Source organism: Coccinella septempunctata, chromosome 6, assembly GCF_907165205.1.
Source record: "Coccinella septempunctata chromosome 6, icCocSept1.1, whole genome shotgun sequence".
Taxonomy (NCBI): Eukaryota; Metazoa; Arthropoda; class Insecta; order Coleoptera; family Coccinellidae; genus Coccinella; species Coccinella septempunctata.
Window position 1 is genome coordinate 21,514,443 of NC_058194.1, and position 18,144 is coordinate 21,532,586.

General features: G+C 35.0%; 2 protein-coding genes across 2 annotated transcripts; both read right to left on the minus strand.

The window, feature by feature from the left end:
• Positions 1 to 176: 176 nt before the first annotated feature.
• LOC123315640 (RNA polymerase II-associated factor 1 homolog) lies at positions 177 to 2,608 on the minus strand. The gene is made up of 8 exons (XM_044901414.1): positions 2,385 to 2,608; positions 2,234 to 2,326; positions 2,050 to 2,180; positions 1,543 to 1,984; positions 1,228 to 1,403; positions 971 to 1,171; positions 804 to 914; positions 177 to 723 (listed from the first exon to the last, which is right to left on the minus strand). Exons 1-8 carry the CDS (start codon positions 2,459 to 2,461, stop codon positions 272 to 274), a joined length of 1,683 nt encoding a protein of 560 aa, XP_044757349.1. The 5' UTR covers positions 2,462 to 2,608; the 3' UTR covers positions 177 to 271.
• A 444-nt stretch (positions 2,609 to 3,052) lies between these two features.
• Positions 3,053 to 17,110, minus strand: LOC123315996 (A disintegrin and metalloproteinase with thrombospondin motifs 12-like). Its single transcript, XM_044901907.1, has 17 exons — positions 16,937 to 17,110; positions 15,887 to 16,260; positions 15,348 to 15,552; positions 14,309 to 14,448; positions 14,042 to 14,256; positions 13,655 to 13,807; positions 13,433 to 13,579; positions 12,637 to 12,877; positions 10,933 to 11,142; positions 10,547 to 10,643; positions 10,365 to 10,489; positions 9,663 to 9,780; positions 9,276 to 9,402; positions 8,728 to 8,848; positions 7,917 to 8,176; positions 4,320 to 4,584; positions 3,053 to 3,831 (listed from the first exon to the last, which is right to left on the minus strand). Exons 1-17 carry the CDS (start codon positions 17,019 to 17,021, stop codon positions 3,094 to 3,096), a joined length of 3,621 nt encoding a protein of 1,206 aa, XP_044757842.1. The 5' UTR covers positions 17,022 to 17,110; the 3' UTR covers positions 3,053 to 3,093.
• Positions 17,111 to 18,144: the final 1,034 nt, after the last annotated feature.

Here is an 18,144-nt window from a genome sequence, read left to right on the forward strand (position 1 = left end):
TCTAGAGAGGCATCGAATTCTCGAGTATGCCAGAGAAGGCAGAGACGTATTTAGGGTCGTTCCTAACGATATGTTTGGTAAATAGTTGAAGGCTAGCTCATACAAAAGTATTTTTTCCGAATCTGGCTGATTCGGATTGAAAACAGTTCCCTGAATTATTCCCAAAACTACAAATATTAATTTTCTCCTTTATTGAATACTGTTTAACATAAACGTCTATACCAACATAAACTCAAGAAAATATGGTAATATTCTTCAGCTTAAAAATAATTCACTCACTATCAGATTTACCACTGCCTGATTTTCCACTGTCAGATTCAGAACCTGAAGCAGACCTTGACCTGGACCTAGCGGGAGAACCCGATTGCGACCTTGATCGTGAGCCAGATTTCGATCTACTTCTTGATTTTGATCTAGACGCCGATCTTGATTTTGAAGGTGATTTGGATCTAGATCTTGACCTGGAAGATCTTGATTCAGAACCAGATCTAGAGCCAGATTCTGAACCAGAAGCTGACTTTGATCTTGACCTGGACCTTGAACGCGAAGCAGACTTAGATTTGGACCTAGAAGGCGATGCCGATTTGGACCTCGATTTTGAACGTGATTTAACTGGTGAACCAGATCTTGACCTTGATCTCGATCGAGATTTAGATTTTGAATGAGACCTGGATCTTTGCGATGATCTAGAAGATGCTCTTGAGTTATGTTCTTCTTTCTCTTCTGAAATAAACAAAAGATTTCACATACATTACGAGTTTTCAATTGGAATTTTCACTTTTCACATGTTATTGCCAACTTACTTTCATTCTCATTATTTTCCTCATTTTCTTGATTTTCTTCAGTCTCCTCCTTGTCATTCTTCTGCGTGTTATTTTGTGGTTCTTCTTCAACTTCTTCTTCTTCATCATCACCTTGAGGAATGAAAAATATTAAGAACAAGGAATTTTTTCATTTTTAATATACAAACCTGGTGGTTCCAACTGCTTCTCCCTGTATCTCTGCATTCTGAATTCATTTGCGTCCATTGGTCTATGTTTAACTACTAATCTTGTATTACTTGGAGGTTGTCCCACTTTTTGTCTTCTCTTATTCAATCTAACTCTTGTTTCAAGCTCATTATAGAATACTCCATCTTGTCTCATTACCAAGAAGTAATTTTCTTCGTATCCTAATGTAAAGTTAAATATGAGTACAGGACAGAAAAGACATTTTTGAAATATTCACCTTTACTAGCTTTACTCTTCACATTCCAGTTGTATTCCCTTGCCATCTTGTATTCATATTCTTCATCATCTTGATATGGTATTTGATTAACAAAATCTTCTCTTCTTTTAGATAGAGTTTCTTCAGTAGGCAAGAAATATGCAACAAACTGTTCACCACTTTCATCCATAACACCTCTGAAAACATTTTAAAAAATCAATGTTTAGTGAATTTTTTTTAAATAATTACTTTCATCGTAAGTCAAGAAGGAAAGCTTTGGTTTGTAAAGACATTTATAGACTTGAAGTTTTTTAAAGGAAAATGTAAAGTCCTTGCCTTATCATAGCTTGAGACATCTCTTCTATCTGTGCTGGGACTTGTTTACCAACTGGAGCTGGATCCGAGTCGAAAATGACTTGCGCACAAGGATATTTCCATAAAGCAAAATCGGGGAAGACAGGTAAAACTTCAACTGCAGTAACTCCAGGCTTGCTGTAGTGTTTTTCAATTTTCTCTTTAGAATCATCGAAAGTTTTTTCAATAGCTTTGATTTGAGAATCACGGTCCATATATAATGTTTCATTTTTCAAATTCTTCTTGATACTATAACCAACTTTAGCTTCCACCTTGTCCATAGTTTGAGGCTGGAACCTAGTTTGTTCTGTGGAAATATATTCTGTACGACGCAACCAAGATACAGAGCGGGCATGATGTCGAGATCTCTTTGAATCTTGAGGAGTGAGAATATCTTCCTCTAATAATTTCTCATCAGCTGGATCTGAAATATTCGAATAGGAAATAGAAGAATTATACGAACATGAAATCAATTATACTGAAACTCACCTAAAACTGCTCCTGGTTCAATCGCATATATATCTTTATTTATAAGATCAATTCCAACACCCATGTCATGTTCAGTTAGTACTTCATATCTATAATTTCTTTCTAAGGAAGTTGGGTTGTATTGTATAAACCTGAAATTATAACAAGCCTGAAGGAATGCTTGAGAGTAAATTCTGCAACATACCTCGTAGCATCAAATGGATAAGCAAGAAACTTTAAATCGAATGGAATGTCTGGCAAAGTGTTACAATATTTCACTTTACATAATAGGTCTGATCTGAAACAAAATAAGTACAAACTAAAACTATTTAATGAAGAATTGAAGAATACCTTACCTTTTCTCTACCGGTTTGGAAACAGCTGGAGCAGGGGCTGACGGAGGGGTCGCTCCTGTTTGTATAGTAGGTGGCATTGTTAATATTCCAATTGTTTAGAAATTTGTTTCAACGAGACGTCAGCACAAATCTAAAGGAATTCTAAAGCTTTCATGATGTTAACGCGGTGAACGAAGGACGAAATGTCAACTTGTTTATTTGAGTTTAACCTACAAATCTAATCTGACATTTACTGACATGACAACAGAACATAGAGAAATTGACCAATTTTTCATGAAGAGTCATGACGAAAGTTTTTTATATCATGAAAGCGCCAGAAACGGTTAACTTGTTTGTACTATGGAGGATAGGGAGACTCTACCGTCCATGGCTTCATAAATTACTCGAAAGACGCCGACAAAACAAATAAGATGAAACTGGACTGTCGACCAACTCAACTGCTTGAGAATATCTGCAACCCCCAGATGATGTTCAAATTTTGCTCGGAGCTTTTACTTTTCCCATTATTGAATAAATGAATCCAAACAAAAATTATATCCTAGAAAAGGCTCCTCGGTACATTCTTAAATATAGTATCGCAAAAAAAATTGTTTTTTTTAAGCTGCTCCTGAGCATGCTAGAGACAGGAGACAGCTCCCTAAAGCCAGATGGCACCTAAAAAAGCAAACTTCATGAAATAGACTTTATTCAATTTCAAAATAACAAATTATTATGGTTGGTTTGAAACATGACCCAACTTCCGTCTTATTTTATTGGTTTCCTTTTTGGCCTCTTGACCAGATAGAGTCTTCGCTTCATCCACTAAAATTTCATCGCCGAACTCATCACCCAACTGTTGAAAAGCCGAATCTGATGAGTTCATTGTTAAGGATGTTTCTTTGAAAGGAACTTCAATTATTTTGGACTCAACATTGTTCTTCTTGTCCACATACAAGTCCCCAACGTTTACCTTGACTACTTTTCCATTAGAATCCACTGATTCATATGGTGTGAAATGAAATTCATCACATATCGGTTTTACGGTGGTTACTTTGCAAATTTTATTTTTTTTATTATTGAATAGCTTTTTATTTTTAATTTTGACGTGGGACGAGTTGGAGGGACACTTTGGTCTCGTTTCCTTTTCTTCACAAATATCAGGAGAAGGAGAAGATATGTTTTTTTCGATATTATCATTATTACATTCATCCTCCACTTTTTTCTCTTCAACAGTACCAGTTATTCCTGTTTTATTTTCTTGCTGTACGTGTTCTTCTTTAGGGTGTGTTTTAGAACATTGAGTGGTGGATGATTTTTCGTGTGCGATGGATTGCGAACATTTCGAATCTTTCTCCGACTTTTCTGTTAAAGTTTCCAAATCCTCAGGTATTTCTTCACAATTAAGAATCTTGGCTTCCATTTCGCGTAGAGAATCTATGTCATCTTGCCTTCGAACTTTTTTCTTAATCTGAAATGAGGAAGAAAAGCATATACATATTTGCTGAGAACCTCAGGGTTTCTTTCTTAACACCGCAAAACGCAATATCTCAAAAACATATTTCTAATAACGCATATTTAAAAAAAAGAATGCTCAACGATATCGCTTGAACTGCTTATTTAATTAGGCGTATGGTCCGTATATACACATTTGGTAACCGAAAGTTACCAGAGCGGTTACTCTGGTGACTGATATTGAACCAAATTGTCAGGAATTCGACATATACGGACCGCCCACTTACTAACCAGAAGTAACCAAAGTGTATATACGGACCACAGCCTAGGGAAATACAACTTTTCTCTGTTTTCTACCTGCGCAACTTCAATTTCGGAACATGCGGGAAGCACGTCTCCTGATTTTAAAGAAGGGTGTTCAGTTGTTGTTCAATTTCGAAAATCAGTTCGAAACTGATTAATGATGCCCGTCAAATTACAACCAGAAATTCTCATTTTACTCACAGCATTCAGTTTTTTTAATTGTCTCCACACGTCTCTGAGTTGTCGGTTAGGGATTCCTAGGGTTGTCCTTCTGCGGCATCTGCAAACTTTCACAGCGTTGCATAGTTCTTTTGACGCCGGTATAGGACCGCTGCACTCGTTATCATCCACCAAATTTTCTTCCGCACCTGGATGCGGCGATTCTTTCACGCACTCCACATGTCTGGTTCTCACCCCAGATTGGAAGGCGCATGCGTGACATTTGCCCCATTTTCCAATTCGCCATCTGCAGAAATTGTTGCTAGTGAAATCTTTATAGAACCCATATCGGACCGAAACTAAAATTTTTTCATCTGTATGGAGTGTCTAAACTGAAACATGGCATACAATTATTGAAGGAGATGAGTTTTGGAAAGAATTTCGCTTTCCTAACTTTATACCTCTAGTATCCAAAGCAACTCATCTAGTTTGTAAGGGACGCAACATTTTTTATCTTCTCAAGCCTAATGAATGGCATCCATTACCCCAAATCAAACCTTTTGTATGAATGCTCACGTACACTAATTACCTACTTCCCCAGTGGTTGTTGGGATTCTCTAATGAGTCATCAGGTCTAGACGGCGTTACAGCGGAGATTTTCAAAACCCTGGATGAAGACATTCTCAATAGTCTCCTAACACTATTCCGCAAGATCTGGGAACAAGGAGATGTGCCACAAGACTCCAGAGACGCTATATTTATCAACCTCTATAAGAACAGAGGCGATACGTCAAATTGCAGCAATTGCAGGGGCATAACGTTGCTTAGTGTGCAACTTAGTGTGTTGCAGACGACTGCGCACTAATCGCTAGCAGCCCAGAGGATCTACAGATAAAATCATCATGTTGGATACCTATATACGATATATACGATATACGATATATACGATGCTTTAGGCCTTAGACTCAATATTGACAAAACCAAAATCCTGGTAAGTCCGCCAGAAAACCTTCAAACTCGTGGCGGCCCGTCAGGGACGGCAGGGTCGGCAGTGCCGACCCAAAATTTCGCGAGCAGCAAAAATGTGAATTCTCACTTGTGTAAAATAATAATGTATTAGAAATTCTCCAAACATTACATAGCTCTCAATAAATTTTATAAAAATATTAGGTATATGATATCTGATATCAATGGAATATGGAACTCTTTGAAATACGCTGTTTCAATTTAAATCCTACTCGCTCCGTAGACAAAATACGCTCATCTCCAATCGAGCTATGAAGACAGCGCCGCAGATGCCTTCTCTAGCGACCGAGTGACCGACCGTTCGTTCTGTTCATTCTAGTACGGCATGCCGGATCTAGATTGTAAACATATCGAAGGAGCGCTAATATCAATGAGTCAAATTGCTTCAAACTTGAATAATTTTTGTTGGAATTTCATTCGGATAACAATTAAAATTAGATAAGCCTCTTATTTAATATTTTTTCCGCCAATATCCGATAGTTTCAGTTTCACATAACAAATTACAAGAGATCGCTGTTATTTAAAACGAATTTTTAATGTATTCGTTAATTTTTATAAACGTGAGTGCTGAATATATAATACTAATGAAATTTTGACAATTTTTTAAGACCTTTTCAAAGAATAAAGGCCAAAACTATGATGAAAGTTGATATTGTTGGCTCAATACTTCGAACGGTGTAGGACATATAGGTCCGGCAGGCAGCGACCAGTGTTGCCAACTCCAAAAATTCCGTGTCCCTAGATTCAACGTCAAAAGTCGCTAGAAAGTCGCTAACTGACTTCTAGGTCCGGGTACAGAATTTTGTTTTAAGGCTACTAACAATTTGAAAAAAGGGGAATCACAGTCTGGAGCAGAAAGGACATGTGAAAAGTAATTGATATAGAATTATCACTTAACATAGGTGTACGAATTTTTAACAGTTTATAAAGCAAGTAAAATACGATTTTCACAATTATTTATTTTCCTGCCTTCTTTTGACAATCAATCAAAAAATCACAACTTTTTTCCCAGACTACTTTTTAAATACATAAAAATATCATTAATATCAAATGATCCAATGAACCATAAAAATGCGTCATCGAAATGGCTTCAACAATAGGTATATAAATTATAATCGACCAAACATCACTTCATCGTCATCACTTAGGCCCTGTTGTATAGTAGTTTTTGTTCGAAACAAGTTTAAGTCTGAACCCCATTGTACAAAGAGTATCAATACAACAAGAGGTTTCACTTTGCCTATTTGCAAGGGAAGATTCACCTTATTCTTTCATATAGAGCCATTTACAGCGACCTATCCAACAGACGTACTCGTTCGCCATTGCATAGATCGGTTCTGATTTATACTCAAACAGTCGTTAGATAAGTCGTTAAATTATTTTTGTCGCTAAAACCTTTTTCTTGTCGCTAAGACATAAGCAAAAGTCGTCATTTCTAACGACAAAGTCGCTAAATTGGCAACACTGGCAGCGACCCTGCCGACCCTAGAATGCCTCTCTTCGGTAACTCGAAGAATGATCGTTCGGGATATCTCGATTCTATCGTTTGCGCTCGAGGTGGTGTTAATTTCTCGCAATTCTCAATTTCGTTAGAATGCACTTCTGTTTGTTTTTCCAATTTTATTTTATGGATAAGCATTTTTAGAGTATTTTTATTTGTTATATATATTTTCGGTTCTTATTTTCATATTTGTTCCGAAATTATGTTTATTTTTCAAGTGGTATGCAGGGCTAAAATAGTTATTTCTCAATCATTTTTTATTTTCCGGATAATCTTCAGAGATTATTGAAACAGAAACAAAAATTTTGGCGAAACTCCACTATGAAAAACTAACGCACCCAGTGCAGTACCCCATGGTGATGTGGAAACCTGCATAATACATAGGTATAGAAATATTTGAAAAAAAAAAATATATATATCTGCCGACCCAGGATAAATATGCTCGAGCCGCCACTGCTTCAAACAGATATCAGCCTGGAGGATGAAACTCTAGAACAGGTCGTGCAGTTCAAATACTTGGGAAGCTTCATAAATACTAGGGCTAACCTGGAAACGGAAATACACAACCGTATCAATTCGGCATCACGGGTATTCTGGAAGCTAATGGACAGAGTATTCTAAAATCACGACCTCAATCTGAAGACCAAGACAGCTGTTTACAAAGCAGTGGTCCTCCCAACGCTTCTTTACGGACACCCTACAACGTCATCTAACACAAATAATGCACATCAGATGGTTCCACAAAATTTCAAATGCAGCGCGCGAGTTGTATAACAATCGAGACTCAAGGCTCAAGTAACGAGGGCCCGACTCAGATGGAGCGGCCACATTCTGAGGATGCAAGACACAAGACTCCCCAAATCCCCAAAATAGCTCTGTACGGCGAATTCACAGAGGGAGCTCGGAACCTGAATTCAAGCGCACTTTGATTTTATCTATAATCAACGTATTTATTCATTGTAGGTTTTGAGTTGATTCATAGTAAAAAACATATATATTATAATATATATGTTATATTTCTTAACTCCATTTTAAGAAATATTTTTTGGAAAATATTTTAAATATGATGTGCTGTAATAATTATAATAATGAAAATTGTTGTAAACCTCTACCTTGTGCGACATGGATGTTCGTTGCACTTTCTTGCTTCTGTTGTTATTCTCTTAATGTGTTTACAGTAACGAGGACTAACTTTTCCTTGCTTCTCTTCTACACATCCTATTATGGGTTCTTGAATACCACCTTCACAATTCGCCGAACATTTTTCGTATTCAAGTACCTCCCAATGATACATGCCTATTCTTCGGGTATCCGTTATCATTCTTGCGTATCGGTATTTGTATCCAACGGTGAATGGTTTGAAGAAACAAACCTGAATTATTTCAAGTGAATATTGAATGATTGAATGAACACTGCTCAAAGAAATCCGTACAAATATCGAATTGTTTCCTTCTGAAAATCTTTTTTTTTTAAATCTCTTCTGAGATGAATGTCATAATTGCATTCAACAGGCAGATATGAAGTGAGCTATGGCTACGAAAACTGTGAATGAATTATTGTGCAATAAAATATTGTCATTGCAGTTCAATTTGATTTTTTTATTAAGACAGCAACAGTTAAAAGACTATGATAGTGACTATGACTCATAAATAGATCCTTAGTGCCTTCTTTTTGGTATAGAGCTCTTGTTACTAAGGCTTCAGCTTCTAATGTTATGGACACCAAGGATACAGGAATTACGCGTAGCAAGGCTATGGCCATTGTATAGGTATATAAACCATTCATTTTATTTATATACAAAATTAACCCTTGCTTGGCTTGGCATTAACAAATCACGCGAATATTTCTTCTTTTTGCTGCCATTCTGATTTGACAAGATATTTATTATAGTATACCTACTGGAGGTGTCGAGTTAACACTTACATATAATAGTTTGTGAGTTGCCAAAGGTCCTTTTATTACTAATAATTCTCTATCAGGTTCTGGATGTCTGTATAAGGCTTCATGTCCATCGATAGACATTGTTATATCTGGAGATTCTTTGCTACAAACATTCTCGATTATTTTCTGGATGCCGAAAAAAAACATGAATATTCACATGAAATAATGAAAACGTTAAATTAAGGGTTAACCAATTGTATAATTTTGAATAGTGAGGTCTTTCTATTTTCGACTGAAACATTAACGTCAAATTTTCCAACCCCAAGATTACCCCAACCCCAGATTTATTTTTCATTCGTTAAGAACAGTCTTTAAAAAAATGGGAAAACATAATTTAAACCCTTACGCAATCGAACACAAAATGCATACACGCTCAAACTTTTTTGTGAAAGAAATAATAGGGAGAAAATTCCACATAGTCCCTTTCCATCATTTCATTAAAAAATTTTACGAAAATCGAACATCGGCAACACAATTTCATTTTGTTGAAGGCTCGAGTTTTTTCCCTATCTGGATTGTTTGTAACTTACTGATCCCCGTTCAGCAGAAACCGATTACTTTTTGTATCTTTCACAGCTATAATGTTAGGTGACGTGCCCAACTCTTCAAACATTATATTTCTACTTTCTGCGGGAATTAGGGCTACTTCTTCATAATCTGAAAAATATATTTTTGATAGAAGAATGATTAAGTGCAATATCTTTAATTTGGGTTTCGAGGAACCCACATGTGATTTTTAGAAAACAAAATCCATGCAACAACGTGTGAGATATTTTTGGTTAAAAAACTTATTGTCTTGTTCATAGCCGTTGTTAGATACTTAATAGAATTCATGATTTTCAATAATTTTCATAATGAAACTATAGTACCTTTTTGAGAAAACTAGTACCCACCCATCCATTATGTAATTGAATTACCTTGTCCAGTATGATTGTAAAAATTTTCTATTATTTCACATTCTGTACCGTCTCCATTGCATATACCGCATATATCATCAACTGCATCTGAACCAATCAAGAAGTCACACCCAACTTTCTGAAAATTATAACTCTAGTTTTAATATCTTGAACAAATACAGTATTTTTTTTCTTCATTTTCGTTTTTCTGCGATATGAAAAGAATGGGCCTAGAATATTCAACCATAACTTATGTTATGGTGAGTTTATGCAGAACTACTTATAACTAATACCAATTTAATTGGCAAATATGGCGTGCACCTGTTTGCCATGACCCATGGTTTAGGTAATTAGTTCTTATATGGCAGCCCTGCATAAACTCACCATCAACAAAACTGTTTCTCCTATTCCACCTCAGAACAAGTTGCGACTTGAGAATAGATAAGCTTCGAAACAGTGTGAATTTTGTGGAGGTAAGTGTGGCAGATTTACATCATGCTTCATTGGACAAATTCAGAAGAATTCTGTGAAATATTGGGAGACACAGACATACCTCTAGTGGCTTTTTCTTTTTTCAGAATTTCATGATTATAGAGTAGAAAGTTAGTAATTCCATGGCTATTTTAAGACCGCCCTATTGTTTGAAAATGACGTCATTTCATTTCAATTTGATAATCATCGTATATATCATAAAAATAAAGCAAGTATTAAAAATATACTTACCGTACATTTTCCGGAAATACAAGTATCCTGGGTGCCAGGTTTGCAAGGTGTGCCATCCTTGGCACGAGGATGTATTTTCCGTATTATACCCTCATCATTCATACAAAATAAAACGCATGGCTCATCTGAAAATCAAAATATCATTTCTATAACATCCTCTGAAAGACATCGCAACCTAATACCATCTTTGAAGTAGGCCCTCCATGGTCCTTCGGATGATTTTGTATTTCCTTCGGCACACTGGACGTCTCGAAAAGTAGGATCACCCGGAGGACATGGCTGAAAAATAATACTTGAGAAGAAGAGAGTTTATTGCGATCACAAGAATTTCTTTCACAGATCTAGGTTATATGAAAAAAAGTCAGAGGTTACAAGATTACGAGTAGGATGTACAATGTAGGTTTATAACTGGGATATACAAGGAAATCATTCACATGATGAATAAATTTTTTATAGATATACATATTTCTATATATCCCATATCGATATTTTGAATTCGCATTTCGGCGATTCAAAAAGATAGTGTAGATAAATATTATACACTTCTTTTGCTCAATTTCTCCCTTACTTCCGTATTACAAATCCAAAATTTCTGCGATTCTCCAATACAGTAGCGTCCACCATTTGCGGGAATAGGATTGTTACATTGCCTTTCGCTCATGGTAACACCACCACCGCAAGTTCTTGAGCAGGTTGTAGGTGGACTCCATTCGCTCCAACCTCCATTTACTGCTTTTGGTCGTTGTCCAGCTTCGATGCATTTGGTTTGAAAACACCACTGGAATATGATACGAAAAAACCATGATTTTGCCAGCATATTGGCAACTTTTATTTCAACGAATTTACAATTACTTTTGAGAGTTTTGCTGTTGAGTATAGTAAAATAATGTTGGATATAATGGAGTTAGTTTGAAACTGCGCGTTTTATTGCTGATGAGTTATTTAGTTGATTTTGTACTTTCTGCTTTATCGTATTCATTCTCCTTCTCCTCCGAAGAAAAATCCTGTTACAGAGATTCCTTCAGCACCCCATTTTGATATTGTGAATGTTGTCTCAAAAGAAGCCATATCAATGGATTTGAGTGAAAAATTTTCTTGTGAACTCCATGTTTTGTTGAAAGATGAGGAAGGACCTATGTTATACTATACTTCAAAATTATATCGGATTTCTCTGAGCATTCTTTTCCACACCACCCATGAGGTAGAATGCATGGCGCGTTTTTTTTTACATGGTTTCCCCAGTAGGCCTAATCCATGCGTTGTCAATAAGGATACTTCGTTTAATTTCGAGACCTCCATTTTCATTGCCACTGTACTTAAGGCATGATTTACTTCTTCAGCATTGCAAGTCAAATTTTTTTAATCTTCCCATCAGATGAATTCTTCGCGCCTAATGTAACCTCTCTTTTCTGATTGATTTTCCTATTTATCTTCAGGTTTCGTCCGATTTTTTCATAATATCAAAATATGAAGTGCTAAAAGAATCACTGTTCAGGATATATTTCAGAATTTCCCGCGTTTCACATCAATATCAATGATTTATCAAGCTTTTCTTTGGCTTTCAAAATCGAGCACTATTTTACAGCTAGAAATTGGTCCCCATCGATGTAATATTTACGTAAATGACATGAATATTATTATTTATCGATCAACAATAAGATTGATGTGGATATGTGATATGTTACAAATAATGACCGATATATTTATCCGAAACCAATAAAATTTTCATTATTTTGTTAACCTGGATTATAAATTTGATATAAATATATTTGATATTGAGGCAACTTTAATTAGCCCTCTTTTCCTGAGGGTTCTGACTTACGTATTGTTGTACTCTTTAAGACCAATATAACGAATTTGGTAGGTACAGGGGCCTGTTTGCCCTAACTGATTTTCAACTTTTCACTTAGCACTTTTCAAATGAATTACGTTTCAAGAAAAATATTCAGAATTAAAAAAATGAAGTGAAAAGTCAATTGACAACTGAATTGAACTTCGCCAATATCATAGCAAATTGCGATACGACAAATCTGACCAAATGCAAACTAAAAGTTGTTAAGTAGTTTGGTTCAACAGGTTCCAGACCACAGGAGTTTTTGACGATTTAGCAGCACTCTTTTCAGACATTCGAAAGTATTTCATTAAAATATCCCTTGTATTTGTATTGAATCTAGTGCTGGAGATTTCTGTTTGGTGGAAACCAAACCACCAAATTCAGGAAAATCAAGATAATGATTGGGTAGGAATATTCATAATAGATAAGATAAGTTACCTTATTTTCTCCACATTTGGTACCGTCCACCACAGTTTCGCCAGTACTAACACATAAGGAACCGTTGACCCTGCAGAAAAGCTGCTCACAAAACGTTTCTTCATTAGTGGTTTCTAATCGCGATCCAGGAAAACTCATTTCGCATTGTGCTTGACCATCGTATATAACTCCTGGTAAAATATTAGTCTGCTTATATAGGGAGACTTCTGGTTTATCGAATAGACATTCTCCCAACTCGTTTCTGGAAACAAATTTTTTTGATTATGTTGATGACTATAACGAAAGAAAGAATGTGAAGGAGGAGAAAGTTATTGCTGTTGCTCATTTGTCAATAGGCTGTAAGAATGTTTTCGAAAACTTCCCCTTTTTTCCTGTTTCGTAATGAGAAATAAATGATCTCTATGGGGGATTTTTCACCAATACAAGGGTACTGTAGCGTTCCTCCAGCAACTGAGGAACATCATTTGGAAGACCAGAGACCCTCCCGGTTAAAAGAATGATTTTAGCTATCATATAAAAGGCAAAGGAAGTTAACGCCGACATGGCTATTGACAATAATACGATGGAAATTGGACTAAATTCAAAGTTAACCATAAAGAACGTGCCGCCATCGAAGGGGAGTAGTGATAGACCGGTTTCATTCCTATTAGAGCTCATCAGTATACCATTACTCAACCAACGATCAAAGGGCAAGGAAACACTAACTTCTTAAAAATGTCATGAATTCAAATCGATTTTCGGAGAAACTCAGTACCATCGGTTAATGATAAAGGTAATATGAAAGAAACTCACTAACTCAAATAGATCCTCGATGAACGCCCTGCTGCATGGCGACCAGCGAAGTGTATGTACATGCACAACAGGAGACATGATGAAGTATGAGCCATCTTTGTCTTTCGCTTTGCATCCTGATTCTTCTGGATCATCATGGGCACATCCCATTCTGGAAAATAATAATAAATTCTCTATCTTCTGTTCTGTATATAGGTATAGTAATGAACCAAAATCATTCACTCACACATGACCGAGTTCATGAGTCATAACGTAACCAAGAATAAGGCCAGTATCCTCGCTGATAACACAGGATTTCTCTTCTATACAAGGTGCTCCGATATATGACAATCCCATAATACCACAATCAGAAGAAGAGTTTCCTTCACAAATGTCATGCCTATAAGTATTTATTTATTTTTATTTTTTTCATTTTATGTAATTTTTTATTTTTAAGTAATTCAAAATTTTTATCTTATCTACATATCCTTAACAAATGTTTAGTTGTTTCTTCGATAGTCCCCCTTCAAGAGTAATTCGCGTAATTTTTCGGAAAGATGACAACATATAATTTATGTAGCAGGAACATTGGAGTGGTCATATCGAAAAATCCATAAAATTATTCATAAATAACCTGGTAACAAGCACTGCTATATCATGATGATTTGGGTTCTTTATGTCCAAAGGATTTATCTTCTTCTGCCAGTTGCAGAAACTTTCGAGAGTGTTATTCGCATGATTCGATATAGCCAAGTCAACCTCCTCTTGCTCCTTCTCCAAGTAAATGATTCGCACCACTTGTAAGTCTATGTCGAAACCAATGCTTGGATCACGAAACAACTCGGATACCTCAAATGAAATATGACTGAAAAATAATTCATCTGAGACAGTGAGTGCTCACCATATTGATGACGGTCAGAATATAATTCTCGATCTCGTGAATACGCTTATGAAAATTGACGAATTTCTTGTCACAAACAATCAGCAGTTCCAGATACCTGTCTACATCGTCCAAACTTTTTGTATCTCTTCTACGATTTCCTATGGAAAAAACATTATCGGAGGGGGTTGTTCACATAATTTTGTGAAGATTTTTCAAGTGATATAGGTACTAACTTAAATGTAGCTGTGTTCAGAAATGAACATAGGTCAAGCAGTACTGAATTGAATTTTTTCTTATATTCATCTTCTTACAATTTATGATAATAATGTTGCCTTCACATTCATAAGCTTAAAAAAAATGGACAAATCTTTGTTTGAAACTGGCGAAGTCCAGATGTGTTATCGCTCAAAGGCTATCTCTTTCATTAAATCTGCTTTATAAGATCATCTTTTTTCTTGAAGTTTCCTAATAGTTAAAAAGAGTTAAAACATTTATGTCGGCTTCTTGGTTGGCACAAGCCCCTTTTTCATGTAATATCAATATGTTAATGAATATAGTTTCAAATATTTCACTACATCAATACATAATAGTGTACGTATTAAAGGCGTCAATACTCGAATAAAACATGTCTTATATTTACCATAACGTTTGAAACAATACATGGATATAGATACGAAACAGAATAGATTTATAGAACAGGCATCTGTTATCCGATATGCATATGCAATAATTATTCATTTAATATATTTCTTCACGGAATATTGCAAAATAAATATGTTAATAGGAAACTAGGTAGTCGGTAGTTATAATTTATACAAGTTTCGCTATGTCGGCTATGTGTATTAGACAGAACTCTTTCTTGAAGCATATCCGAGCATTTCGACTATCAGCTATTGTGAGGATTATCATTTTTCACGCTGAAAACATTTGTCCAGAGACTCTGATTTGTGTTTAATTGTTCACGCTGAATTGAAAGATATCAGTATCATATCTTTCTTTTAGAAGATTTCAATAATGTACTGTAATTACTGTAATTATTGGTGCTAGAGGTACTTACTCGAACGGAAATTACGTAAGGCGCGTCTTTTTAGATTTTCTTTCCACGATCTCTTCCAGTCGTTGGTTGTTCCACATTTCTTTTTACCCCTGATTTTATCTTCCTCTTCGTACACTAAATGGAGATGGTGTCCATACTTGTTTGCTCGATGATCCTTAAGAGGCTCGATGAACAGCATTTTATCACCGATTGTCATAAAGCCAGCCTGCAATTGAGCAACCATAACGATAACCGATAATGTTGCCTTTTTTGGGTACAATATTTTAAATGCTTTTCATTATCAGATCACGATTTCGTTAATTGTTCATTGTGGGGTAGAAAATTTTCTCTTTACAAACACGACCAACAATTTTAGAATTCAATATTATCAACCGATACATATAGATTCGAGAAGTCATTCGTTTCATAGTTGTTGGTATGAGTTTACCAACACAATCCCTTACATTTCTAGAATATAACTGGTGAAATAAACTGGATAATTTTTTTGTGAAAAACGGAAATTGGAAATGGTCATAATTTACTCTTCATCGTTTACATACCAAACCATCACAAGTCGAAAAGGCGACTCTTGAATCTGGGATATTTCTCACAATACCACTAAAATGGCAGAGCTTTTCGGTGTTAACCTTGTTGATATCCCTCTTTCTTATTTTCTCATTCGGTCTTCTACTTTCGGTTACTGCATCAGGAGAAACGAAATCATGATTGGGCCATAGTGTCACATGATAATTCTTATTTAAAAATCTTATTCCATAGTTCACAGCTTCATCATCATCCAATGACCTCTTCTTCCTCGAGCGAAAAAAATTATGTTTGAAGAACTGCGGTATATGAAAAGTTAAAAATTCTCCACGCTTTGTCAATTTATGTGGCACTACTAGATTGTATTTCTTTAAGTTGGATGTGTAATACCCTGAAAAATTAAAAATGGATGATTTCATATGAAAATATTTTCATTAAATAGTCTCCATTAAAGTAATACATATTTTGAAAACTATTAGATTAGAAAAATAAAATAGTTTCAACCTCTCTGTATCCATTCTTTTTTTTTTCCGTGATGATTATTACACTTTAATTTCCAGATTCAATATAAAAGAACGGGCTTCTTAAATATAAATATTAAGAAAGATAAGCTTAACATATCTATGAAGAAGAAATTGCATGATTATGTTCTCGTTAAAAATAATAATAATAGAAGAATAAAGAAGTTTCAATACGAAATAATTTCAAAGTAAAAAAAAATCATTAAAATTACTGAAGCAGTAAGTATTTTTTTTCAATAATTTCAATTTTGTTCCAGTAACATCATAACAATACTACTTTGCTACTTGTCAAATAATGCTCTTTATTTCATCAGTTGAAAAAATATTTATTTCTCTTCTAATTTCACTTCTGAATAGTTGTACTTTAAGTGCTCATGGATTAGGAATGGATAAGAGTGCTATTAATGAATTTGCAATAACACTCCAGCTTTTTTAAAGCCTTTTGATAGAACTCCATTAGAAAAAATTTTGAAAAAGAGAGTAAGGTTCGAGTAGATTTTTGATTCGACTCTCTAGACTGGAAATTTTGAACTAAAAAATACTCACCATTTAAGGATACCTCGTCAGAGTGAAGCACAAAAATAACAATAGATACAGCAATATGTAATAACGCTCTTATACATGATGACATAACTTTGTAATTTCTTTCTAATATTCATAATTTCTTGACAATTCTGTTTTCTGTGATTTTCGAAAGTGTTTGAAACTTGCCATAGCAAAATTAACTGCGTTTATGTTACTCAATCATGTATTAGTTCAGTCTTGAAGAAACGGACCGAATTGTTATCTGCTATAATTTATTTTCTCAATGAGAGTTTTCATTAAGATTCCAATGAATTTCCAGATTCTAGAAAAATTCAGTTGCTTATGAAATGAGGCTAGTGGCCGCAGTGATTTACTTTCGACAAGAGTATCTCTCAGAAAAATCATCGTTGAGCCAAATGTGATACTAATTCTAAAAAAGCGACTCTTTTAGTAATAAATCTAGAAATTTCATCAAGCTCGGTGCAACCGTTAGGTCTTGACGAATTTTTAACTGATCCCAAGTTTTCTGGGATTTTTCGAGGGACAACTTTCGACACGCGTATATCTCCCAGGAAAATCATCGTAGATCTAAATGTGATAAATATTCCGAAAAAGCAACTCATCTAGTAACAAATCTTGATATAACAATATTATTTCTATTTATAACATCTTTTTTTCGATAGCAACAATTAAATTCATTCACTTCGTTTCATTTGAGTAACAAAAATGTCCTTAAAGAATTTTTGTTGATGTTATATCCTCATTTCTATAGTTTGATAAAAACTATAAAAAGAATTATTATGAAAAATATTTACCTACCTATTAACGTAACGTGGAAAACAACGAATTCGTAAATCAATACTGATTGAAAAACAATTCCATCTAAGAGAAGCTATTAGTTTGAATAATGGTTTATAATTATACATCATTCACACTTTTCTCGACAGCATGAATTCATAAAGTCACGAATGCTATTAGGAATGGAGCTTTGAAGTTCCGCTTCAATGAATGCAGGCGCCATGTATGGAAATCGTGTGAAATTTATGACCGATTCTGGTAGATTGATATGAACCTTTTAGTTAATAAACTGATAATTATTATGAGGTGGCAAGGACTATTGTTATCGGTAAATCTTTTGTAAATCGTTAAGAGCGCTGAAGGATACAGAATGATTGAAGCCATGGGCGCGAGCTCCTTTGAGCGCAAAATTCCTATTGAATTAAAACCTT

What these genes read in the sequence shown, in the direction of transcription:
- LOC123315640 (XM_044901414.1), bottom strand. Translation starts at nt 2,461, where the DNA reads ATGCCACCTACTATACAAACAGGAGCGACCCCTCCGTCAGCCCCTGCT. An exon ending in TGAACCAGGAGCAGTTTTAG is followed by an intron (nt 1,985 to 2,049) that starts GTGAGTTTCAGT and finishes CGAATATTTCAG; the next exon opens with ATCCAGCTGATGAGAAATTA. An exon ending in GAAGAGTAAAGCTAGTAAAG is followed by an intron (nt 1,172 to 1,227) that starts GTGAATATTTCA and finishes ACTTTACATTAG; the next exon opens with GATACGAAGAAAATTACTTC.
- LOC123315996 (XM_044901907.1), bottom strand. Translation starts at nt 17,021, where the DNA reads ATGTCATCATGTATAAGAGCGTTATTACATATTGCTGTATCTATTGTT. An exon ending in TGACGAGGTATCCTTAAATG is followed by an intron (nt 16,261 to 16,936) that starts GTGAGTATTTTT and finishes TTAATTTTTCAG; the next exon opens with GGTATTACACATCCAACTTA. An exon ending in AATTAAAAAAACTGAATGCT is followed by an intron (nt 3,832 to 4,319) that starts GTGAGTAAAATG and finishes TCCTCATTTCAG; the next exon opens with ATTAAGAAAAAAGTTCGAAG.